General features: G+C 43.8%; 1 protein-coding gene across 1 annotated transcript in view; it reads left to right on the top strand.

The window, feature by feature from the left end:
- The window catches only part of LOC145398639 (dipeptidase 1-like), a 57,523-nt gene that overhangs the window by 10,806 nt on the left and 19,040 nt on the right, over positions 1-27,677 (top strand). The window contains exons 5-9 of the mRNA XM_080271443.1: positions 15,921-16,095; positions 17,812-17,968; positions 19,517-19,649; positions 23,053-23,203; positions 24,095-24,170. Coding sequence (XP_080127569.1) covers positions 15,921-16,095; positions 17,812-17,968; positions 19,517-19,649; positions 23,053-23,203; positions 24,095-24,170 — 692 coding nt within the window. The remainder of the gene's footprint in view (positions 1-15,920; positions 16,096-17,811; positions 17,969-19,516; positions 19,650-23,052; positions 23,204-24,094; positions 24,171-27,677) is intronic.

Here is a 27,677-nt window from a genome sequence, read left to right on the forward strand (position 1 = left end):
CCCCCTGATGTAATGAGGCATGTTATACGATGCAGAACTGAAAGATGCACCTTTAGGTATTGGTTGCATGTAGATATGACGAATTTGAAGAAAATTCTGGCGAAAAAATTATTATTATTATTATTATTTTGCATTTTTGGGGCCTACAGCCTGGGCCTTGGCCCAATTTGGCCCAAAATTTACTCAGGTGGTCAGAAGGTCATTGCCCATCATCCATGCAATTTTAGCCAAAATCGCACCTCCAGTTTTTGCGTAAAGTTGTTAACAAACAAACAGACAAACCGAGTGAAAACAATACCCGTCCCCGAGCCCCTCCGGGGCGGGAACTGTTAATAATCCAAGCTGATTAACATTATCCAGAGATTCCAAGGATTTAATATAAAAACATGTCCTCGGACTAACGGTATTTAAAAAATATATATATAAATAGCATTAATGAGAATATTTGGAGGTACTCTTCAAGACTGCCCACATAGCGAAGAAGGAAATGTTGGAAAGTATACCCTGTTAAGAAAATTCGTATCTGGACAATACACAAGGTGAAGACAGCTTGGAAGACACGAAACAAAAAGACATCGTATTATATATCACAAAAAGGGTCAGTCACTATTGTTTATGTGCTAAGTTCTGCTGCAGACATAACCCCTGCACCAGACATAACCCCTCCACCAGACATAACCCCTCCACCAGACATAACCATCAGACATAACCCCTGCACCAGACATAACCATCAGACATAACCCCTGCACCAGACATAACCATCAGACATAACCCCTGCACCAGACATAACCATCAGACATAACCCCTGCACCAGACATAACCATCAGACATAACCCCTGCACCAGACATAACCATCAGACATAACCCCTGCACCAGACATAACCATCAGACATAACCCCTGCACCAGACATAACCATCAGACATAACCCCTGCACCAGACATAACCATCAGACATAACCCCTGCACCAGACATAACCATCAGACATAACCCCTGCACCAGACATAACCATCAGACATAACCCCTGCACCAGACATAACCATCAGACATAACCCCTGCACCAGACATAACCATCAGACATAACCCCTGCACCAGACATAACCATCAGACATAACCCCTGCACCAGACATAACCATCAGACATAACCCCTGCACCAGACATAACCATCAGACATAACCCCTGCACCAGACATAACCATCAGACATAACCCCTGCACCAGACATAACCATCAGACATAACCCCTGCACCAGACATAACCATCAGACATAACCCCTGCACCAGACATAACCATCAGACATAACCCCTGCACCAGACATAACCATCAGACATAACCCCTGCACCAGACATAACCATCAGACATAACCCCTGCACCAGACATAACCATCAGACATAACCCCTGCACCAGACATAACCATCAGACATAACCCCTGCACCAGACATAACCATCAGACATAACCCCTGCACCAGACATAACCATCAGACATATCCCCTGCACCAGACATAACTATCAGACATAACCCCTGCACCAGACATAACCATCAGACATAACCCCTGCACCAGACATATCCCCTGCACCAGACATAACCATCAGACATATCCCCTGCACCAGACATAACTATCAGACATAACCCCTGCACCAGACATAACCATCAGACATATCCCCTGCACCAGACATAACTATCAGACATAACCCCTGCACCAGACATAACCATCAGACATATCCCCTGCACCAGACATAACTATCAGACATAACCCCTGCATCAGACATAACCCCTGCACCAGACATAACTATCAGACATATCCCCTGCACCAGACATAACCATCAGACATCTCCCCTGCACCAGACATAACCATCAGACATAACCCCTGCACCAGACATTACCCCTGCACCAGACATGGCCTCATTCTCTGACCCGAGTTTCGTTCCGTGTTCCTGACAGTTTCCTTGTTTCATTTACCGTGGTCCTCGTCCACTCAGTCGCTTCTCTGTTTCAATTTTTACTCTGGAATTTTGCGCAACCCAATTTCCATCTCTCTCCTTTATTTCCCCCATTCCCTTGTTTTCCACTTTCGTAATCTTGAAAACCAATAGCTGATTCTCGTGTGTGTGTGTGTGTGTGTGTGTAGCGATGTTAAATATAGCTTTCAACATCCCATTTTCTAATAGGCTGTGTTCCAAATTTGAATCAGATTAACCAGAAACGGCAAAAATAAAAATATGTTGCCCAATTAAGCAGAGTAATTTCCTCTGTACGATCCTATAATTTTTTCCCCCCACATCATAAAACGTCGTGTTTATGAAAGCAACACGGGTTTATTTTTGTGCTGTTGCTGCTGCTGCTGTTGTTGCTGTCATTACCTCCACCATCGGTAATTGGAGGTTATGTATTCACTCCTGTTTATCTGTTTTTCTCTGTCTCAGAAAGTTACTGAAGGATGTTGATATGTTGTGGGCATGTTATGGGGAAGGGAAGAGTTGATGGAATTTTAGTGGGGATGTTAGCTGTCTGCCATAGGCGTTGGCGGAGGTATACCCTCTCTGAATGCTACCTAGTTGTTATTGTTGCTGTTGTTGTTGGGAAAATGTAAACATCTACTGTATAGCCACACCAACTTTGGCTAACTTTTACTGTCCATCCTTACGGTGCGTCTTACTCCCACCCATCTCATCACTCACCATCTTCCCCGCCCGTCCTGCCCACTCCTCCACCCACCCACCCACTCTTTTTCCATCCCCTCCCGTCCTGTCCACTCCTCCACCCACCCCACCCGTATTCCACCCGCAACACCGAGGGTCTAAGAGAAATCTGTCATCACTGCCAATGCCGTTCCTCATACACAACCTGTTTATTTTAACTGTATTTGTCCTGCCCTACCCCATCGCCCACGAGTCTCTCTCCCTCTCTCCCAATCCACTCACTTCACCCACCCCTTTCTCCCCATCCCCCCCATGCATTTCCTTCCTTACAAACACCTTCCCTTACCCATCCCACCCATCCCAGCCACCCCTTTCTGCCTATCCCACCCATTTCCTCCCTCACTCCTGACTGCACTTACCGTCATCCTTTCCAAAGCCATCTTCAGAACCTACAGGGTCGTCAGCTAGGTGGGATAGGAAGCTGCGTTACACCTTTTGCTTAGCGATTAATTTTACGTATTATACCGTACCCTTCTCTTGTATGTTATCAATATTGCTTTTTTTTTTTTTTTTTTTTTTTAAATATAGTGTGCCTCTCTCCTCTACACCATCCCACTCTCACTCCCCTGTACTAACCCACTCTCCCCCCTACACTAACCCACTTTCTCCCCTACACTAACCCACTTTCTCCCCTACACTAACCCACTTTCTCCCCTACACTAACCCACTTTCTCCCCTACACTAACACACTTTCTCCCCTACACTAACACACTTTCTCCCATACACTAACCCGCTCTCTCCCCTACACTAACCCACTCTCTCCCCTACACTAACCCACTCCCTCCCTTACACTTACCCACTTTCTCCCCTACACTAACCCACTCTCTCCCCTACACTAACCCGCTCTCTCCCCTACACTAACCCACTCTCTCCCCTACACTAACCCACTCCCTCCCTTACACTTACCCACTTTCTCCCCTACACTAACCCACTCTCTCCCCTACACTAACCCACTCTCTCCCCTACACTAACCCACTCTCTCCCCTACACTAACCCACTCTCTCCCCTACACTAACCCAATTTCTCCCCTACACTAACCATCTTTCTCCCCTACACTAACCCTACCCTTGTTGCCTTTTGACTTTGTATCCCAGTTCTGCTTTTGAGGTGGTGAGTATCTTAACAATAACTACCTCCACCAACTCTCAGTCTACAATTCAGCGCCCATATTCACAGGGCATACTCCCCCCTCACCATCCTCTACCATACCAGCCCATCCCGCCCACTCTTCCCCGCCCATCCCACCCAGTACAGAAAAAAAACCCAATAATTATCTCAAAAAAATAATTACACCAACTGTCCTAATTTTCAAGTTCAAAAGAAATTAATATGGAATTCTCTTTTTTTTTTTTTTTTTTTTTTCATTTCGATTTTTTTTTTTTTTAGCCATTAAATCGTCTGACTGTCCTTATAATTTTAAAAGAAGTCATTATCTTAAATCTAAAAGGATCTTGTTTCCACGTCCTTTACTGCCGTAGATAATTCTCAGGCGTCAATAAATCGTCTCGTGATGGCAGTGAAATGCGTCGTTGTGCTGAAGGGGTTAATGGTGAGATATTGTTTTTCTTTTCTACTGAGATAAGCGAAGTTTAGTGGAAATAGATATCATAAAAAGAAAACTTGTGGTAGTGACACACACACACACACACACACACACACACACACACACACACACACACACACACACACACACACACACACACACTTATAATCCTCTCCTCACCTGACCAAAATCATCTGGTTTTTGCAAGACTAAAAAATCTATCACCGGAATGAAGGAGTTATAGTGAAAAAGTAAGAAGGAAAAATATTGCTGATAATAACCTCAGGACTATAATTCATCGCAGAAATTGTCTAAGACCCTCTATAATCAGGGGCTCAGGTGTGTTCCGCGATACCTGTTACCTGGTGCCGTAAAGGGGGTGGTGGCGGCGGTAGTGGTCGGGAAATTTGTGGTCCATTTTCCAGAACTCGATAAGTATTTCCTTGAGATGAAAGCGAGTGTCCAATATTGCTTTGTTTTTATACTTGCTGTTTCCCCACTCCAGCTGGGTGCGACCAAAAACAGGGGAAAGCAGCTTTATTCTCTCCCTTTCAGTCTCTCAGCTGCCCTATGTAAATGTCTGCACCATATATGGATCACCCACAGCCAGGCTCCACTAACTGACTTACCCAAATTGCCTTACATCCCAACTATACTCATTTTTCTTTAACTATAAATAAACCTTAAATCGCCAGGTAGAATGCAAAGTAAGCCTTAAATCGCCAGGTAGAATGCAAAATAAACCTTAAATCGCCAGGTAGAATGCAAAATAAACCCTAAATCGCCAGGTAGAATGCAAAATACACCCTAAATCGCCAGGTAGAATGCAAAATACACCCTAAATCGCCAGGTAGAATGCAAAATACACCCTAAATCGCCAGGTAGAATGCAAAATACACCCTAAATCGCCAGGTAGAGTGGAAAATAAACCTCAAGTCGCCAGGAAGAATGCAAAATCAACTTTAAATCGCCAGGTAGAATGCAAAATAAACCCTAAATCGCCAGGTAGAATGCAAAGCCCCTAATTACTGAAGGTCATTTACGTAACACCTGTGGTTATTAGGTAGAGTTAGCCTGCATCCCATATTACAGAACGCAGTCAGCAGTCATACAGGAAGGCCAGATATATTTAATCATCGCCATGTACTTCAAAAATCATCAAAAATTCTGAGTCTGCATCCCATTTTTGGATTTCAGGTATCGTACGACCTATGATTGATTTTCATCTGGGTAAAAGTATAATAAAAGAGTTGCCCAGATCATCAGAGGGTCAGCGCGGCCAGGAATATATAAAGCCTGAATTATGGTTGTGGTTAGCCTTCACTTGGTCGCGACAACTCTATACTTCCTTTCATCGTAACCTGGCCCACATTTTCGTTCTTGTGCAGCTCATTTCACCAGATCAGTGACTGACAAAGATAGTACTACAGCTCTCCAGTCTTTCCATGACACTTCTTCGTGACTAGTATCCTATTCTAGTGCTAATCTCTCGTTACAACTCGGTATTCAAGATGGAGAGATCGGAATTTTAAGCCAAGTAAAAGTGAAAAGGGTACAGCACATTTATTGCCGCTAACCCCAAGCTATAGTTTAGCCATCTGAGAGTGGGCTATAGGAGCCTGGGTGCTGAGAGACTAGCGCATTGGTATTGATCCTTATGGTGGAAAGTCTAACTCAGCGATTTACAACAGTGCTAGGAAAGTTCCCTAACACCTCTTCCTAAGCGATTTAGTTTGCTTATTGCTCCCTACTCTCCACCTCTGTGTCAAATCACTCAAATACCACCATTCTTCTTACAGACAGCATACATTTTGATATGAACCAGCTGTATCTAAAAATAAATCGCTAAGGAGGAGGTGTTAGGAAGCTCTCAACCGAAGGGAATACGTGGTTCCCTGGCCACGGCACTGACAAGACCCGGATGGTTTGTTTCGGTCGAGGTTGTTCCATATATTTTTGTCTTTCCTGCCACCAAACAATTTCCCTCAGCGTCTGTCGATCTTTTTATTATCAAACGCTTTAATCCCGTAAGGGGTGGCCACAAACAAATCGCCTCCATGTCGCCCTGTCCCCTGCCATTTCACTGCCTTTCTCCCAGCTCACACTCTCCTCTCTCATTTACCTCTCCACTCCATCCCTCAGCTTTAGATTGGAATTAGATATCGCATTTATTTGACCCCCTTCACTAAAATGCAAGGTATGTGTTATGTAGACAAGATTAATACCTGTACTGTATATATGGGTTACGATGACAGACAGACAGATAGACAGGGATGGAAACTGGAAAGCGTGGAGAAAAGTGAGATGCCGGGAGGACAAGAGAGAGGGAGAGAGAGCTAACGGGGAAGCACAGGGGAAGGTGAAAAAGTAGGGAGGAAGAGGAGTGAGGGCTTTAAGACGCTGAGAGAGGATTAAATAGAGTGGAGGTGAAGAGGGTGGAGAAAGATGAAGGAGGGAGCTGGAGTGGAGAAGAGTGGTGATGGAGAGAAGTGGAGAAGGTGGAGGGAAGTGGAGTGGAGAGTGGTGATGCAGAGAAGTGGAGAAGGTGGAGGGAAGTGGAGTGGAGAAGAGTGGTGATGCAGAGAAGTGGAGAAGGTGGAGGGAAGTGGAGTGGAGAAGAGTGGTGATGGAGAGAAGTGGAGAAGGTGGAGGGAAGTGGAGTGGAGAAGTGTGGTGATGGAGAGAGTTTGAGAAAGATGGAGAAGGTGGAGGAGAGTGGAGTACAGTTGTGGTGAAGATGGAGTGAAATTGAGAGTTGAGATTGAGGTGATGGATGGGGACTGAGTTGAAGAGCTAAGAGAGAGAGAGAGAGAGAAGGGGGAAGGAGAGAAGGGACATAAAGCCTCCACTAAAGAGTAACATAACGCTGACTTCAAAAATCTTTATGACCTGACGACTGCATTGTTAAAACTGAGTACTTGAAGGTGTCAGCATGCACCTGTATAAAACACCTGTAATTATTAGGCCAGCAGCGTTAAAAATTAGACATATTCCATCGCCACATTACTGTCCGGAAATTATCGTTAAAAAATAGGAGGCTTTACCACCTTTATTAGTTTTGTTTATGTGACCCCTAAAAGAGTACGTCTTGGGACTATTCTGGTGGACTTGCAGACTTCACAGCGCTACTTCCTTCCATATTACTTCCGCCTGTGACGCGTTAAGCCTTTACTGACCCAATTTCCTGCACGTGGGTGTTTATGTAGTCCTTCGCTTGATGGCTTGGTCGCGAACCTCATTGATCGTAAGTTTAAAGTTTCCGCCCAACTGACTTTATAACCCCAGACATAACGCATTCCCCACCCTTGATCGTAAAGGGTTAAGAACATTATATTCCTGTATTCTTCTCGGATAAATATTAGCGACCTACTGACCTGTTTCAGAAGGAGATAGATCCATCCATCCATCCATCCATCATCCAATCCAACATTGCCCCATGAGGAGCGTAGGAGCCCGGGGCTAGGCAGTTGGTCCCGACATTTAAGATGAGAATGACCAGCCTCACTCATCCCTGAGTGGCATTACATGAGCAATCAACCCCAACCATCCCTTGGATATAAACCTTCACCGGCTCAATCCGATTGGAGCGCAATAATTACCCACTAAACTACCAGGCGCCAAAATTTGGTTATATGGTTACCACCCAGCGTAGTAAATGGTTTCCTGGTGAACAGGAAACCATTTGGCTTGTCACTCAGTGTAGAGTCAACCACAGGCTGAAGGAAGTGGAAAGAATGAAGGAAAGAAAGACAGAAGAGGGAGTGTAAAGTCACCCGTAGGCAGAAGGACAAGGAAAGAAAGACAGAGGAGGATGGAAGGAAAGAAGGAGAGGAAAGGGCAGACACCCGAGAGCAGCACTACATCAAGTGAGTGGATGGTGAGCGCCCCCACCTACCACAAGGAGATAGATAGATAGACAAATTGAGAGAGAGAGGAGGGGAGAGGGAAGGGGCAGCGCCTCTTTTGTGTACAGTGGATGGAAAAGTCATACATGGAAATTAAACGCACTGTGAAAGAAATTATAACATATTTTACGGGGCGGGGCATTTACATCTGAAACACTTGTCATCGTCGTAGTCAAAAGCAGCCTTGTCATAGCTAATTGCCTGTTTCCTTGTACTTTTTTTTTTTAATGCACGGAAGAAGGAACTAAAGGCCAGGAGCCCGCAAACCGTTCCTTCCAAGAAAAAAAAAAAAAAAAAATACAAAAGAGAGCCAAATTCAAGATCCGTTCATTTCGAGATGCCTGGACACACTGCGTTTGAAAGACTGGAGATCAGAGGAAGTAGGAAATACAGACAGAGGGAGATGGTTCCAGAGTTGACCTGTTGCATAAATGAAGGCCTGGGAGTAACGGTTAACTCTTGTACTACAGGTAAAGGTTGAAAAATTAGGGACATATATTTATCTTGCTAGGACAAACCCTACTGCAACCACTGGCAATGTTGATCAAGACATTGCACGAAATAAGGAACATTGTGTTGATCCACTGTTATGAAAGCAAAACTCTCCATTCTTTAGATGATATTAAGAGAGAGAGAGAGAGAGGAGAGCACTGACGTAATGCAACACCCGCACTCACCATCTGGTTTAAGGTCCAAATATTTAACTTATCCCTTTGACTCTGACCTTCGAATTATTGCTCCCAAATTCATTAGACTACATTCTTGCCTAAGCCTTAACCCTTCTACCAACTTTAGTGCAGATCAAATCAAAACTGAGTTGACGACCCAGAGAACTTGGCGTTTGACCTTTTCCTCTGACCTTGACCTCTGATAGTTCTCATAATCTAATCTCTTTACCCATCATTTAATCTGAATTCTTCCACAAAGTTTAGTCTAAATTACAGTATATAAAAACTTTAAATTGACCTTGACCTCTGACCTGTCGTTCGCATTAATATTAAGTTTATTTATTCTCTGAACCTCATGCCTCCCAAGTGTGGTTAAAATTGGACTAAGGCTGAGTTATTTTATGCACACACACACACACACACACACACACACACACACACACACACACACACACACACACACACACACACACACACACACACACACACACAAGAAGACAGACACACGCTGATAAAAAACATAACACCTGCTTCTGCTTTGCGAGTGCTGGTGTGAAAATGCTTTATCATTGCTTCCCCTTGATATAGTTATGCTTCCAACTACACTATGAGCTATACACAGAAATTTTGCCTTGGTTATTAAATCTTTACAGCACTAACAAGCGTGTCAGATATAAATACCCCTCCCTGTCTTGATCCTCACAACAATGCGGATAACAACAGGAGAATTCTTACTACATCTCTGAGTAATTAACCCTAAATTAACCAGCTGCCTGTTAACCCATGCGAGACTAAAGATAACTTAGACTGTAAAACGTAACACAGTAACAATTTTGGACCTCTGGAGTTGTAGGTGAGATGAGAGGCTTCGTAGCATATTACCCTTAGGCATTTATTTTGCATTAATTGAACATTCTCTTCATGGTACTTAGACCCCTCTGCTATCAACATATTTTGCATCATTTATTTAGATGAGGAAATTGAGTTGCTTTGTACAGAAAAATAAATTGCAACTGTGTTTCTGCAAAGCCACTCTGCACACAGCTCAGCACTGCACTCACTCCGATATTGCATTCCCTCAGTCCTGTCGTGGGCGCGTCTGTGCTCATATCCATATCACAAGCCCCGGTGTTCTGGTGCACGCTACCCGAGGCCTGATGGAACCTGCATTGACCAGACTGGCTATAGACGTGGAACACACCGCATACGAAGAGAATCCCATACTGCATATTCTGCCATCAAAAGGATACAATCACTTACATTACTCGTTACACCATACACACGCGGTTTGCAGGGTGTAATACTTTGCTGTACGTGGTTGCGCGCGCGCGTGTGTGTGTGTGTGTGTGTGTGTGTGTGTGTGTGTGTGTGTGTGTGTGTGTGTTAACGAAATAATTAACGAATATTTTAAGCCGACTTGAACCAAACTTGGTGGAACGGTTGACGATCAGTCTGACCTGCAGTTTTTAATAAGGAAAGGTTATAAGTCAAGGTCATTCAGCAAGGTCAACAGATATAGCTTTGATCCGATTCATACCAAACTTGGTCCAAGGGCTGAGGGTAAGGGAAGATAGAAAGGATTTGATTTTGAGAATAACTTAAAGGGCAAGATCAAAGTTCAATCCATGTGTGTCTGTGCGTTAACAAAATAACTGATATAATTTTGATCCGATCTGTGCCAAACTTGTCAAACTTGGCGGAAGTGTTGACGGTCACCCAAGGGACTGACTTACTGTTTTTAAGAGTAATAGATCAAAAGTCAAGGTCACATGAAGAGGTCGCCTTAAACATTTAATATTATTATTATTATTATTATTATTATTATTATTATTATTAATATTATTATTATTATTCAAACTAATCGTTGCACGGTAAGGCAAGGATGAAGGGATTCGATTTTGAGAACACTAAGTCAAAGGTCAAGACAGTGGGAAAGGTCAAAGGTTAAGGTCACATGGCAGCTTATGCAAGTATGATCCGAATTAGATAAAACTTGATGAAAGGGTTGAGGATAAGACAAGAACAAAGGGATTCCATTTTAAAAACAGTCAGCAGAGGAAGTCACTGGGCAAGGTCAGAGTTCAACCGTGTGTGTGTGTGTGTGTGTGTGTGTGTGTGTGTGAGAGAGAGAGAGAGAGAGAGAGAGAGAGAATCGACTTGAATTTGATTTAGTGGAAGGATTAAGGGTCGGCCAAGGATAAGGAATTCTTTTTTAGAACAAGAGGTCAAGGGACAAGGTCAGCTGTAGAGGTTTTGATCCGATTTGGCCAGAACTTAGTGGAATGGTTGAGGGTTAGGCAAGAATGAAGTAAGTCGAGTTGGAAGACAATCGCTCGAAAGGTAGGGTCACAGGGCAAGGTCAAATATTTCTTCCCTTAAATCCATCATAGGTCACAGATATTGCACTCCCTGGTGTGTTCCGTCTTGTAGATAATTATTACTGCCCATTGAAGGTCTATCTTTGTACCATCCACTCATTTGTTGAACCATCAAAACAGTAGTGACCCCAAACGATGCTTAGTGCTGATATTTAAGGCGAGACTGACCATTCCCCCTTCCCTGAGCGGCATTATGTGAGCAGTATTCCCCATCCAACATTTGTGCGTAAACCTGCATGGGCTATATCCGACTGGAGTGCCTCAACCCACTAGACTACCAGGCCTCCACTGGTTATATGATTACCACCCAGCGTAGTAAGTGCCTCCCTGGATGCAAGAAAAAAATCTGCCTTGACAATTAAGTGTACCGTAGAGTCACTTAAAGGTGTACACATGATTACACACACACACACACACACCAAATCGTTTACCCCAAAGTGTACACACACACACACACACACACACACACACACACACACACACACACACACACACACACACAGTTGGAATTTAAGATAATGGTTTGTCCCTTTTATTTATCAGGTCCTAAACCCTTTCAGTACAAGGATGTAGTATTCACGTTCTTCCAGTTCACGACTCACTACTTTATTATGCTTTTCTTCTTTCTTCTTTATATTTTCTTCGTCTTCTTCTTTCTTCTTCTTCCTCCTCCTCCTCCTCCTCCTCCTCCTCCTCCTCCTCCTCTTATTCCTCTTCTTCATCTTTTTCTTCTTCTTCATATTTTCTTCTTCTTCTTCTTTCTTCTTCTTCTTCTTCTTCTTCCTCTTCTTCTTCTTTTTCAAACTTCATTTTCTTCGTCTTCTTCTTAGTCTTTGTCTTAGTCTTTATGCTCTTCTCCTTCATCATCATCATCATCATCATCATCATCTTCTTCTTCTTCTTCTTCCGCATCATCTTTTTCTTCTTCATCATATTTTTTCTTCTTCATAGTTCTTCTTCTTCTTCTTCTTCTTCTTCTTAGTCTTTATCTTCTTCTCCTTCTTCCTCTTCTTCTTCTTCTTCATCATCATTCTTCTTCCTCATCTTTTTCACTTTCTCCTTCCTGCTCCTCCTCCTCCTCCTCTTCCTCCTCATCCTCATCCTCATCTTCTTCTTCTTTCTTCCTCTTCATCTCTCTTCCTCTTCACCATCTTTCTTCTTCTTCTTATTATTATTATTATTATTATATTATTATTATTACTTCGTTTTAGTCTTAGTCTTTATCATCTTCTTTCTTTCTTTCATCTCCTAGGTGTCCCTGCTGTTTTTCTAATATTGCTGTCTCTCTCTCATTACAGGTGGCTGGTTAGGTAAGAATATGACCTGCGAGTAACACACCTTCGCTGACTCTGGTAATGTCTCACCCATCCCAGTTGTGAAGTTTGTTTGAGTCTCCCCCTGTATTGTGTATTACTGGGATTAGGTGGGGGGACGGAGGAGTGGAAGTGGGAGATATGGCATGTGTGTGTGTGTGTGTGTGTGTGTGTGTGTGTGTGTGTGTGTGTGTGTGTGTGTGTCAAGGTGAAGTGTGGCAGTGCGAGTGTAGCAAGGTGAGGTGTGGCAGTATGAGGTGTGGCGGTGTGAGGTGTGGCAGTGTAATGTATATAAGTGTAAACTGTGGTGATATGAGGGGTGTGTAAACTTTTCACCACTTTCCTCATCTCTAACCAAATTTTCCATTAGTCAGTAGACATGGAATGATAGCATAACATCCACTGTGTAACGTTGAGTGCATCAGCCCAACGCAGGTAAAAATATCCAGCCTTTGAGCGAGTTGATATTGCATTACTGAGGAGAGCAACAGATGGATCACTTAAAATCAATGAAATGACTAAAATCCTGAAGGTTGTTTTTATAGCATTTGTTATCCTTACGCCTTCAGTTCCATAGCATCTTTCATCTGATTCGCCCTACCTTTGGATTATTTTCTCAGCTTAGGAAGAGAAATCATGTTTGGGAGGAGGTAAAAGAAGACTGTTTTTAGCCATTATTTTTTTTCAAACTTGTCAAAATCGTCTGGAAATAGGAAGAATATAGTAGACAAAAAATGCACTGTATTCAGGGAGTTGAAGCCATATAACAATGAGTCTATTCCTAGATTTGGCATTTTTCGAGCACTCCTTGTGTATACTGTATATGTTAGAGACAGAGAAGGTGGCGTTTGAAATAACATGATACTCTAAATCCAGCTCATAGGATCACCAGATACATCACATCTGTTCTGCATATGAAACAAGTGACGACGTAAATATGACCAGGTTAAAGGGGTACTAGTGATATGAACTTCTTGCGCGATAAGCGGTATCACACGAGAAAATACCTATGCCTTGACGTTGATATTAAATGCGTTGGTGGTCAGTCTCAGCTAAAGATATTCGATGCTTAAATTTTCAGTGTTTTTGTAATATTAACAAAGCCTGGAATTTTTTGTCCACATTTGGAAAAGTACTATTGCAGACACTAATATTGACCCTCTTCATTACGATAAATAACGGGAGACTGAACATAAACTTTTGAAACTCAGTGATGCGCTCTTCGGAAAACAGCAAAATTTTCAGGATAATGTGTAAACGTTTCATAAATGCTCGCCTTAAAAGTGAAGCGATATTCCCGACTGCGACTGTACTCTGGGTAGATACAACAGTTTCGGCCCGACTTGGATCCTTTTTCAGGCTGGATCTCCCTAATTCACAACTTTTCCAGATGTATTTATAAGAATTTAGGTGACAGTAATTAGCCCCCTTGGGAGTGGATTTCGCTCTGTAAGCTTAACCATTTTCCGGATCCTCATTTCCCGGAACAACAGCGCTGGGTGGGGGAGATTTTTTCTGCTCATCATTCTAGTGTTCTTCCTTTTTTTTTTTTCAGGTTTTCTTTGTTTGCTCTGAACAATCGCTCTTGCCAGGGGAATGTCTTCTCTTTGTTTTACCTTACTCTTGTGTGCTAATTAGAATACGAAAAATGCGCCGACACACAACGCGATTATTGTTTGTTTTTTTTACTAATTTTATATATATATATTTATATATATATATATATATATATATATATATATATATATATATATATATATATATATATATATATATATATATATATATATATATATATATATTTATATTTCACACCTTAGTTCATTTAAAGTAATACATGTTTTTAAAAAGATGATGATAAATTCTTTGCTTGGACGAAGTTTGCTATCGTCACTCTTCACCTTTTGTTATATCATTACACGGCACTTTACCATGAAAAAGGTCAACACAGCTTTAAACACCTTGCATTCCCTAATTACCACAGAGCACCTTGTTCCTTCAGGTAAAGACAGGTAATGAGCCGCATCTTTACTAAACTTAACAGGTGTTGTGGTCCACACACAGGTGGAATACGTAATATTTGTGGCATTAAAAGGGAAAACAATATCCCAGGTAAAGATGTCTGTATTGGTCTACACTACGCCACTAAAGGATTGGACCTACACTTTGGGGGGAGAGTGATAGTCAGAATTAACTCTTCTAAACCTGGCGAAGTACGAATGAGGAAGAGTGTATGTTGGACGAGTAATGCGTGTCAGAAATGAAGTGCTGTACTGGCTGTGTGTGTATGTGTGTGTGTGTGTGTGTGTGTGTGTGTGTGTGTGTGTGTGTGTGTGTGTGTGTGTCAGAGTCTTTATACCTCAGTACTGGAACCGACAGGCTGCGAACATACGCCAGCACATCAAAGGACATAATACTATTGCCAGCTTAATATAACAGTCACGGCGTGGGGTGTTACTCTAGACTCGGAGCACCAGCATCGAAGTGAGTACTATAACCACCGAGCCACTGCAGCTCCGGTTAAAGGTAAGGTATTCATTACTATTAAAATTAAACATAGCTTCCTGTGGGCATCGTGTTATGATGACGTGTAATACTTCAGTTATTATCCATCTGTCTACTTACCTCCATTATAGATAGATAGATGGAGAGATAGATAAACAATTAAAGATACATGTGTGTCTGTGTGTGTGTATATATATATATATATATATATATATATATATATATATATATATATATATATATATATATATATATATATATATATATATATATATTATCTGTGTGTGTCTGTGTGTGGATTATTGATTCTATCCATCCATCATCCAATCCTACACTGCCCCATGAGAAGCGTGGGAGCTCGGGGCTAGGCAAGGTGGTCCTGACATTTAAGATGAGAGTGACCAGCCTCAATCATCCCTGAGTGGCATTACGTGAGCAGTAAACCCCAACCACCCCTTTGATATAAACCTTCACCGGCTCAGTCGGATTGGAGCGCCTTAATTACCCACTAAACTACCACGCGCCATAATTTGGTTATATGGTTACCACCCAGCGTAGTAAATGGTTTCCTGGTGTACAGGAAATCATTTGGCTGGTCACTCAGTGTAGAGTCACCCATAGGCATAAGGAAGAGGAAAGAATGAAGGAAAGAAAGACAGAAGAGGATGGAAGGAAAGAAGGATAGAGGAGAGGAAAGGGCAGACACCTGAGAGCAACACTACATCAAGTGAGTGGATGGTGAGCGCCCCCTTAAAATAGTTTTTTAATTAGCATTACGAGAGATGGTAATGCATTAAATTAAATGTAAGTGTCGTGTGTGTGTGTGTGTGTGGATCTCTGTCTCCATCTGTCTGTCTATCTATCTATCTATCTTTCTCGCTGTGGATGTGCCAATCCATATCTCTGCCACAGGTGTGGATGTGCCGGCGCAGGTGTGGGGTGGCATGTGTCTGGTGCTGGTGCTGGCGGGTGTGGCAGGGGTGGGGGTGTCCCTGCCGCTGGCCCTCAGAGTGGACCCCAAGGCCGCCCTCCACCAGCGCCTCGCCACCGCCAGAACCATCCTCAGGGACACACCGCTCCTCGACGGGTGAGTGCCAACAACTCCGACGCTGTGGTGCCGATACAGAAACTCCTGGTTGTGCGGGAAAAACACCAGGGGCAAACAAGGGACCTGTTTTAGTGGACGTGTGGCCAAGCAGACTTCCTGAGGGTATTTCTGAGGCAGTCTGCTTGGTGACACATCGAATATAAACGGGACCCTTCTCTGCAGTGGATGCTTTTCCCACATTCTGCCCCAACCATTACTGAATCTCTCTCTCTCTCTCTCTCTCTCTCTCTCCCCGTTAATTCCTCAGGGCTTTACAGAAATATGCCCATTCACACTCTCATTGACACTGTGAAGCTGATTTCCCATTTCCCCAAATTAAAATATACATGAAAAACGGCGTGCCAACTTAAAACACATCCCTGACAAAAAAATATCACCACTATCACCTCCCATCACAGCGTTCCTCAATGGGTGAATAGAAGAACCACGCGGCCATTGTGGTTCATGTTTATACCGCCAGAGTGTCTTTCGTCCTTAATCTGGGGGCAAAACCACGAACATAGCCCAGTAGTGAGTCATGTGGCCGGAAACCTAAGTGCGAATTGACACCTGAGAAAAATAGGGGCTTCTATGTGGTTCCTTTTCCTCGTATGTTGAGTAAGGCGACCTCACACATCTTTACGCCTCTCACATTAAACCTTGCATTTCAGGGTGTGGAGTCCTTTTCAGTTTATTTTGTGTATTTTAACTTCCAGGTTTTTGTAGGTATATCACTTTACTGTTCAGAATATTTTAAGTAATTTCACCACTCGGCTGTTGGTTGTAATTCTCCCTTCATTGTGTTGTGTATACTTTACCCCTTGAGGTTAAGATGGATGCTGTTACCCCACACCTGTATAAGTCTCCCTCCCACACCAGTCTCCCTTCTACACCAGTCTCCTATTCCAGTCCCTCCCACACCAGTCTCCTACACCAGTCTTCCTCCCACACCAGCCCTCCTCTATAGAAAGAAGCGGCTTTATTGTCTGGAATATTGATGTGGGAGAGGGGGGAGTGAGAGGAGGGGTGGGGGGGGGAAGTAAGCCCTCTCCATCCACTCATCTAGTTTGCTCTTTTTCCTAACCTCTTGAGAACGATGGAGCCTTTTTTTTTTTTTTTTTTTTTTTTTTTAAGCCTGGAAAGTATACCAATATATTTTTTCCCTAACGCTGCCTTCTTCCTCACATACACGCGGAACTGAAAAGGTAACTACTGAAAATATTGTGAAGTTTGCCAGGAAATCTGAAGTAAAGAGGGTGACAGAGAAAGGATATAGATGCTACGTATCACCATCACTACTACTACGACTACTACTACTTTCTACTACTACTACTTCTGCTACTACTACTACTACTACTACTACTACTACTAAACTGTCTGTGAGGAGAGCTAGAAACATGCTTGAGCTGTAATCTGTATTCTGTGAGTAAGAGAAAAATCACAAACATAGCCGCAACTGACATGGGATGAAGGGGCTGCTTACGTGTGGGCGATGGGTACGATCGGTTAGACAGATCGGCGTAGAGCAACAGCAACAACAGCCGTGATTGACAAACAGCGCTGACAGCAAATAATACCCTGATAACCCCTCGCAATCGTCGTTTTACAAATCCACGTCTCTATTTTTAGTTCTCGGTTGAAAAAGACTGAGATAAAGAGACACTAGCCACAAGCCTCGTCTGTTCTTAATGTAATACCCTTGTTGTTCATGTACAGGCACAATGACCTCCCGTGGAACATCAGGAAGTTCATGCACAACAAACTGCACAGCTTCAACTTCACGGCCGAACTTAAGAAGCTTCGGCCGTGGTCTCGATCGTCCTGGTCCCACACCGACCTGCCACGGCTCAGGGAAGGCATGGTGGGGGCGCAGGTGGGTGTGGGGAGGTCCTGAAGGTGGGTGTGGATGAAGGTATGGGAGCAGGGTGGATATGGATGCGGGTGTGGGTGTGGAGGCATGCTGGGAGAGGGTATGGAAGTATGATGGGTGTGGGAATAGGAGTATGCTGAGTATGGATGTGGATATGGTTGTTAGGGTGGATACGGGTGTGGGTGTGGGTGCATGCTGGGAGAGGGTGTGGAATTATGATGAGTGTGGGTTTGGGTGTGGGAATACGAGTACGCTGAGTGTGGATGTGGATATGGTTGTTAGGGTGGATACGGGTGCGGGTGTGGGTGTGGATGCATGCTGGGTGAGGGTGTGGAAGTAGGATGAGTGTGGGTTTGGGTGGGAATAGGAGTGTGATGAGTGTGGATGTGGATATGGTTGTTAGGGCAAGTAGTAACATGCCCCTAAGTTTGGCTGTGTGAGAAAAACTGAAAGTGAATGAAGCTTGCTAGTGGTTCATCAGTTCTGTGTAAAAAGAAAAAAGAAAATGAAATTCCTCCTTTTTATGTAACAATTCCATACACTGAGTGACTGAATTTTCTTGTTCCATGATTGTCACTGTTTATCTAAGTTTGCCATCTGCCGTGAGATTCCCCTCTGTGATCCAGTCTAATCAAACTTAAGCTCAGGTAAACTAACTGAATACGTCTGGCCTTCTCTGCACAGTTGTGTGTAAAATTCATGTTCAGGCAGCCAACATATGCCAGCCTAATCTAGCCCCGTGATAGCCAAACTTCGCCTCCTGTCCACAACTTTGAATAGTTTATATAACCTGTTGGCTCCTGAAACACTAGTCTAACTTAGCCCTACCCTAAACTTGTCTAACCTACCAACCTAACTTAACAAACCCTAAGCTAAACCAAATTAAAACCGACCTACCCTACTTGAACCAAATTATACCTGTCCTGACCAACGTAACCTGACTAATCTGTACCTAACTTAACCAACGCTAACCTAATGTTTCTTTTCTAACCAGCCTAATGTAACTAAACTTTCCCTAACTTAGCCAACTCTCACCTGAACTACCCTGACCTGGTATCTACAGTTTCCGGTGAGCTGTTGGCCTTAAGAGCTTCTAAGTCACAAACCTAACCAATCAATTTAACCTAAAGTACTCTGTGTCTAACCTCGCCTGTTCCAATTTAGCCTACCCCAACCCCTGCCTGATATAGACAGTTCTAGCTGAGTTATTTACCAAGTTATTTGAAGTGGTTTGGCCATGTGGAGAGGATGGAGAGTGAGAGACTAACGAGGAGAGTATATGTGAGTGAGGTGGAGGGGAAGAGGGAGGGGGAGGCCAAGGATGAGGTGGAGGGATGGAGTGGAGAGGTATATGAGAGAGGAGGTGTGTGAGCTGGGAGCAGGACAGTGAAAAAGCGGAGGACAGGGCGACATGGAGGCTATTTGTTTGTGGCCACCCCTTACGGGATTAAGGCGTCTGACAATAGATAGCTAGATAGTTCCCGCATCATTAACCTAACCTACCTTTATGAACCTACCTGCCTGTACCAACGCCCTGCCTGGTGTCCGCAGTTCTGGGTGAGCTACGTGCCGTGTGAGTCGCAGGATCTGAACGCGGTGCAGTTGACCATAGAGCAGATTGACCTCATTAAACGACTCATTGACCAGTACCCCGACCACCTCCGCCTCGCCACCTCCGCTGATGGTAAGTCAATGACCTCACTTGACCCAGGATGACTTGCTTTAGGGGATAACATGTAGCGTCTCAGGTCATGGTGAATCAGTGACCTCTCAGGCTGGCAGGCTTAGAGGACAGCTTGTAGCATTAGGTCACAGATGTCATGGGTCAAGGAGTAGTTTATTAGGTCACATTTAGACGAAGGGAAATTGTATAGTGTTGTTAATCCATGTGTGGTGTAAATGAGGGATGCCTTCATGCGGTGGCACTGATACAACCCTGCGACTCCACTGCCTGGTTGTACAAACATTCCTCATTTCACTGCATACCTCACAAAAGGAGGTTGGTGGGCTGCAAGAGGAGGACAACTTCAGCCTGTAGTCAACTGGGTTCACATTCAGATGAGTTTGGGGCTGCAGTTTACTACTACTACTACTAGCGTTACTACTACTGCTACTATTTCTACCACCACCACCACCATTTTCCACCATCACCACCACCACCATCATTATCATTTCACCATCACCACCACCACAACTACTACTACTACTGCTACTATTACTACCACCACCACCACCATTACCATCATCACCACCACCACCACCACCATCATATTTCACCACTACCACCACCACTACTACTACTACTACTAACGTGTGTGAAACGAACTGGAAATAATATAAAAATGCAGCAACACATGATTACAACAATGACCCTGATTTTGAACTTCTAAATCAACCTCTCGAAAAAAAAGTGAGGACAGTGACTAGCCGTAAGTAATTTTCCACTGTGAAATCTCTCGGGCCGATCAGACTGCTAGATAAAGTCTGCTTCCCTTTTGGCTGTATTCACCAAGCTGTTTAGGAACTAGGGACCTGGCTGTAACGTCGACTGTTGTGAGTAGTGTTCTGGGGGAAGTGTGGTGTAGCAAAGGATAATATCTGTTTTAATGACCTAATTGTAATTGAGAGGCACTAACATAGACCATCTTTTCTTTTTTAATAACTCAGATCAACAAGTGACATTCTCTAGCCTTATATTTGTGATCTGAAGCTGTCAGATACTTGATATAACAAAATTATCGTCACTATCATCACCCAGCCTTTCAACGATCCACTCACTCGATGTAATGCTACCTCTAGGTGACTCTGCAGTGAGTGACAAGTCAAATGGTTCCATGTATTCCTGGACGCCATTTATTGCGTTGGGTGGTCCAGTGAGGATGCTCCAACCGGATGTAGCCTATAAGGGTTTCTGTCTAAGGGGTGGTTGGTGTTGTTGCTCATTTAATCATACACAGGGGAGAGTGAGGCTTGTAATCTTTGTCTTAATTGCCGGGACAGAATAACCCAGCCCTGCCTCCTACGTTCCTGTTGCAGCAAGAAGGGACTGGATGACAGACAGATAAATTAATGGACAGGATTCAGAAACAGGCAAATGGATATTCACAGTAAGAAAAGCTTTGATCAGAGTGCACAGTGAAGCAAGCCATGCACGAATTTACGCGCCATTCAGTCACTTGCAAATCCAATCCCCGTAATTTTTAAAAAGGTACACTGACCGCCCATTACAGCGTCAAAGGTGTGTCCTGCTGAATACACAGACCCAACAGCATTTCCACAGCCTCTGAACTCCTCTAAAATCCTCCACTGTGAACACTAAAGCTTCTCCAATCAAAAATCCCTCTCTGCTTCGGGTCGACCACTTTCCAATTAATCTCTGGCAGAAGTTTGGACGCGTTGATCCCGTCACTACGATGCCGTACTTTTGACTTTTCTTTTTTTTTTTTAATACTATAGGTCAACTCTATTCACCTCTGGAGATAATTTTCAGATGACAGAGGTAAAAACAATTCATTCGCTATAATTGATTTTATTTCCTCTGTTATAACTCACCCCTTTTTTTTTTTTTACAATTTAATGCTAAGTCGTGGGTGCAGGAAATTCGATGAGACTTAATGGTATGGGAAGAGCGAGTCTCCTTGGTTACTAGTCAAGTCTGTCCTTCAGTCTGACTCTGCCTGGCCATCAGTTGAGCTCAAGGGGGTTAGGGATGTCTGTCAGCGTAGAGTAAATGCACACTGCTACCACAAGAGGCTTCCCAGAGTTTATTAAAATCGTCTACAGGTTGCAAGAATAAAATAAAAATACACGTTATTGAGTAAAAGGCTAAACGAAAGAGTTGGTCGTTTTTGAGGGTAAGGAAAAAAATAGCATTGCAGTGTAAGATTATTTTTGAGATGTGAAGAAAGTTTAGATACAGAAATTCATCGATGTCAGAAAGGAGGCAGCTTCCCAATCCTCCTCCGCCTAAAAAAAAAAAAAAAAAAAATATATATATATATATATATATATATATATATATATATATATATATGGTTCTATTGTGAACGAAATGATACGTGTTTGCTTTTGAAAATGGCAAGAATGTTTCCTCACTTTATATTCATGAAATTAAAGATATATTGACATGCAGTTCATTTATTTCAGTTCATAGTTTATGCCGAAGAATTCTGGAACGCTGTAAGTAGTTCTGCCAAGCCTTCAGCCGGTGTGGAGTCCCTTTTTGTGTACAGAGCAGCAAGGTCGGTTTCAGAGTAAGAGGTTCATCTACATACTCATTACAGTATTATAAACAACAGCATCAAACTTATTATGCAGAGGATATGATCATGTTAAGCTTTCCCTGCATATTTCACATCCCTTCTCACCAGCCATAGAAGTTGTGTTTTGTGGAGACTGCTCAGTCAATATTATTTGTGTCTACCCTGCATATACACCATTTTCTGTTTTTCGTAACCTTTCCCATACTTCATAATTCTCTCTCTCTCTCTCTCTCTCTCTGCTGTTACAAGTTTGATTACTAATTTCATGCCAAAATATCTATACTCACACCACCAGACTTATCCATCCCCATAACACACAGGATATGGGACGCAATACACAGAATGGACAGAAGGTGTATGAGTGACACTGTGATTGTAATACACCTCCCGTTAATGACATAGGTTGGTCCGGATATTGCACCGAAGGACTGACAGTATTGGTAATGCAAATATACAGTAGCTGTCCCCGCAACGCACAAGATACTGCTATAATATATGAGACAAGGGAAGAGCAATATATGAACCACCCTTTATATAACCCACAGTGTTCCTGGAAGTGGAAGAAGGCCTGTGTTGATGCCTGTATATTGCACCAGGATGAGGACATACAATCAACTTTTTTTATATAGTCTCAGTCTTCCCTAGAATGTGATCCGCAAAAATCGATGCTATATCCCTCTATCCTATATTCCTAGTTGTACAGCTGGATACACAAGGTCTAGGGGAAACAATTATACTATGAGTCTGAGTGGCAGGATTATGTAACTCAGGTTCTTCCAGGTGCAAGGTAGAAGGGCTAACCAGTGCTCACCTGCCGCCCCGCAGAGGTGGAGTCGGCCTTCAAGCAGGGCCTCATCGCCAGTCTGATCGGTGTCGAGGGCGGCCATGCCATCCAGAACTCCCTGGGCGTCCTGCGGGCACTGCCAGACCTGGGTGTACGATACCTCACCCTCACCCACACCTGCAGCACGCCATGGTGAGTACCCACACCTGCACCATGGGTACCCACATCCACAGCAGAAATCCCCACACCTGCAGCACGCCATGATGAGTACCCACACCTTTACCGTGAGTACCCACATCCACAGCAGAAGTCCCCACACCTGCACCGTGAGTACCCACATCCACACCAGAAATCCCCACACCTGCACCGTGAGTACCCACATCCACACCAGAAGTCCCCACACCTGCACCGTGAGTACCCACATCCACACCAGAAATCCCCACACCTGCAGCACGCCATGGTGAGTACCCACACCTACACCGTGAGTACCCACATCCACAACAGAAGTCCCCACACCTGCGTAAGAGTGAACACCCTTAACTTGCCTTCAATTTTACCTCTTTATTATTATTACTCATTCTTCGTCTCGCCTCTTCACGGGGCTGAGTGCCTTGTCTTCTGTTTTGTTACCCAGTTTTTCTCCCTTAGGACCGCTGACTCATCCCTTAAATCATGTAGTGGAATAAAAACACTTAATTTTTGGCATTTATGGAGCGCCTGTAGTTATTATAGTCGGTTTGTTTACATCAGATAAACGCTCTCAGCTCCTCTAAGCTCAGGTAATGGCCAGCTGTGGTCAGATTGGACGGCTGATTTGACTAGTAACCAAAGAGACTCATTCGGACCTCATCACCAAGGCTCATCGAACTGGGAATGGCCCAATTGTGTCTTGAAAACAGACCAGGTAGTTATAGTTAGCCTGCGTCCCACATTCCAGAGTGCAGTTAGCAGCAGTATAACAACACCTAACACGCCCAGTCTTCCTTGAGAACTTGTATAAATTGCCCTCATTAACAGGATTCTACTTTGCGATTTAATGTTTCAGTACACGTTCCTTAGGCGGTGTTTTGTCTCTCTCTCCAGGGCTGAATGCGCAAGGGCTCGAGAGTCAGACCTTGAGGATCCAAGCTCACCCCGAGGACTAACTCACTTCGGCAAGGTAGGTGTGTCGTCATCATCATCATCATCATCATTACTATTATTATCATCATCCTAATCATCCTGCCTTTCTTCCCTACTTCCATGAGGAGGGTGGGGTCCAGTAACAGAAACAGTAAGGTTAAAATGTAGAACTATCATCTGAGTGTCCTGTAAAAATTGTCCATAATTCTCTCCATTCAGCACTCGAGCCCTCAAAATTCTGGGTTCCATCTCACAGGGAAAACAGTCCACACAAAACTTCCTTTATAATGTGAGATAAGCCTTTTTGTTGACTGCCAGGCTCAAAAGGGGTGCTACCTTGTCGTGTGCCTCTCAGTTCATACTTCATCCATCCATTTCTAGCCTCTGTCATTTTTTCTCAACATTCATCCATCTCTTACAGTTTGACATCCACTCCCTTCTTAGGCTTCCCATCCACTCTCTTCTTAGTCATCCACAACTCCATCCACCTCCAAATGCACTCATATATGCCTTTTTCACTACTCTATTTGTATCCATTCCTCCTGTGTCTACTATCCTTCCATAAGCAGATTTCCTCACTCCACATCAGTCTTGAATCAGTGTATCTTTTATCCTATCTAACCTTCGCACGCATATACCCGTTAACAGTGCCATTGCTGCTCTCACTCTTGGCTTTTGCAGCTTTTGCCACTCGCTCTTACACCCACACATACAATGCCGGCACATCAGAATGCAGGACATACACACGTGTCCCTCGGTTTAAAGCGCCACATCTTTTCCAAACCACACCTGAATCACACAACCACCACAATTGAACACACCACCACACAGTCACATACTACTACCACACAGCCATACATCACTACCACATAGTCATATACCACAACCACACAGCCTTTCACCACAACCACATAGTCATATAGCACTATCGCACCACTACACACCACTACACAGTCACATACTACTACCACACAACCACTCACCACTACCACACACCACTACCACACAACCACTCACCACTACCACACACCACAATGCCACTTCTCTGCACTCCTCTTCAATTTCTCCCGTAGTGTGTGAGTGGGGTGGCTGAGTGTGTGTGTGTGTGTGTGTGTGTGTGTGTGTGGTGGCTGAGTGTGTGTGTGTGTGTGTGTGTGTGTGTGTGTGTGAGGGGATGTAGGGCGAGTTTGTGGGTGGGGGCGACTGTTGAGGATTTTGTGGGTGTGTGGGTGGGACGGGTGTAGGTGTTGGTATTTGAGTGAGTGGGTGGGACGGATGTGAGTATATGAGTGTGGGTGTGTGAGTGAGTGGGTGGGGGGATGGGGATTGTGTTGGTATGTGGGTGGAGGCGTGTGAGGGGGGCGGGTGTCTGGTTGTAAGTGTTGTCTGGGCTGGTGTGTGGGTGTTGGTAGGGCGAGTGTGTGGGTGATTGTGGGCATTTGAGTGTGTGTGTGTGTAGGGGAGGGATGGGGGATGCATTTGTGTTGACTTTTTTTTTTTCATGAGCTCTCACACACACACACACACACACACACACACACACACACACACACACACACACACACACACACACACACACACACACACAAAGCCAGACAGCAGTATATAAACACAACAAGATAACAGTAGGTGCCACGCAAGGAATATCACAGAAGGGCAGGTAAAGGTCAAAGGCTGGAGCTTAACAAAAAGGCCTTAATGCAAACCCCCCATAAAAGAGAGAGGGAGGGAGGGAGGGAGGGAGGGTGAGAGAGAGAGAGAGAATCACGTTAATGGTTGGCTGAAGTCTAGCAAAGTAATGTAACTGATAATAACCTGTCATGGTCGGGAAAACTCTAGTATGTTATTGTAGGTGGGTCACAGGTTACCCAAACTGTTACTACCGCCATATTTAACCCTCTAATGGTCAGGGTAGCTCTAGTATTCTCTTTGCAGGTATCTTTCCTCTTTTTTCCCTTTCTTTCTTTCTTTCTCTCTCTCTTTCTTTCTTTTCAGCTGTGAGTATTGATAGCCTGAGTGTTAATAGCAGCCGTGTAAAGTTCAGAAATTAATTTAACCTGGTCTCATCCTCGGTCTTCCCCTCCCCCCAACCCATGCCATGGCGACGGTTTATTGCACATTGTAAATTAAGAATCTTTCCAATTTCTTCTTCTTCTTCTCCTTCTTCTTCTTCTTCTTCTTATTATTATTATTATTATTATTATTATTATTGTTATTATTATTATTATTATTGTTGTTATCCTCCTCCTCCTCCTCCTCCTCCTCCGCCTTCTCCTCCTCCTTCTTCTTCTTCTTCTTTATATCATTATTGTTATTATAATTATCCTCCTCCTCCTCCTCCTCTCCTCTCCTCTCCTCTCCTCTCCTCTCCTTTCCTCCTCCCCCTCCTCCTCCTCCTTCTCCTTCTCCTCCTCCTTCCAAGTTATCAGAGAAAAATTATCGCAAGTTATATCGCTTTACAGGAAGACCAATGAGAGGAGAGTACGAAATCTTTCCAGGCCTCGTATATCAACAAAAGCAAATATAAATTACGACGCGGAAATGGTTGCTGTTTTGATTTTCACCCTGAGCGTAGTGGGAGAGACAGTATTTCTCCATGTAGGTGATGGTGATGATGGTGGTGGTGGTGGTGATGATGATGATGGTGATGATGGTGGTGGTGGTGATGATGCTGAAGATGATGGTGGTGATGGTTATGATGATGATGATGGTGTTGATGATGATGATGAGGAGGAGGAGGCGGTTCCAATAGAATGTGGTGCCTGTCAACCGAGACCGCCTAGGTAAAAGAAATTCTGCATACTGCTAGACCACCACCCAGACCAGGTGTTAGGCAGGGTGGGACTCCCCAGGGGCAGCCCCCACCCACGTGTTTCCTGGCAACACTGGTAGGCATGGTCATAGTTCTCTCTCTCTCTCTCTCTCTCTCTATATATATATATATATATATATATCTGTCTCCTGTCTATCTATTTATCTTTTGCTTAGGAGAGCGAAGTTGTGCACAGTGGTAGACCTCCATCCAGACGCGGTTTTAGACAGGGTGGTACTTCCTCGCCTTCCACGAGGGGTGTCAGCCCTGCAGGAACAACGCCACTTTTTTTTTTTTTTCAAATCTAGAAAAATGATGTTTTGTCTCCATGCAGGTCAGATTTTAAGCAGAGTAGAATTCCCCCCTCCCCCCCACCACCACCACCACCCCCGGGGCATGGAGAGCAGAATTTAGCGAGGGGAACTGTCGCTATGCATAGTCACTGCTTTTAGCCATTTTTTTTTTTTTTTACAGAAAATGAACTGAGGAAGGAAAAAAAAAATAAAAAAAATAATCCACTCACCAGATTACAGGTGTCCTCCATTCATTAAAAAAAAAAATCAGCACAATTGTAGACTTTCCACCCAAACCAGGTTTTATCCTGGCTGGGACCGCCATGCCCCTTCCACCCCCTTCTGAAAAGAATTTTGTCGTTCCTCTTAGATTACTACAGGGGTGGGTGCGGCTATCAAATGTGTCCTTTGTTATATGGGCCTAACAATGGTATTTTTT

Source organism: Coenobita brevimanus, chromosome 46, assembly GCF_032717465.1.
Source record: "Coenobita brevimanus isolate Jiangsu-jjx chromosome 46, ASM3271746v2, whole genome shotgun sequence".
Lineage (NCBI taxonomy): Eukaryota > Metazoa > Arthropoda > Malacostraca > Decapoda > Coenobitidae > Coenobita > Coenobita brevimanus.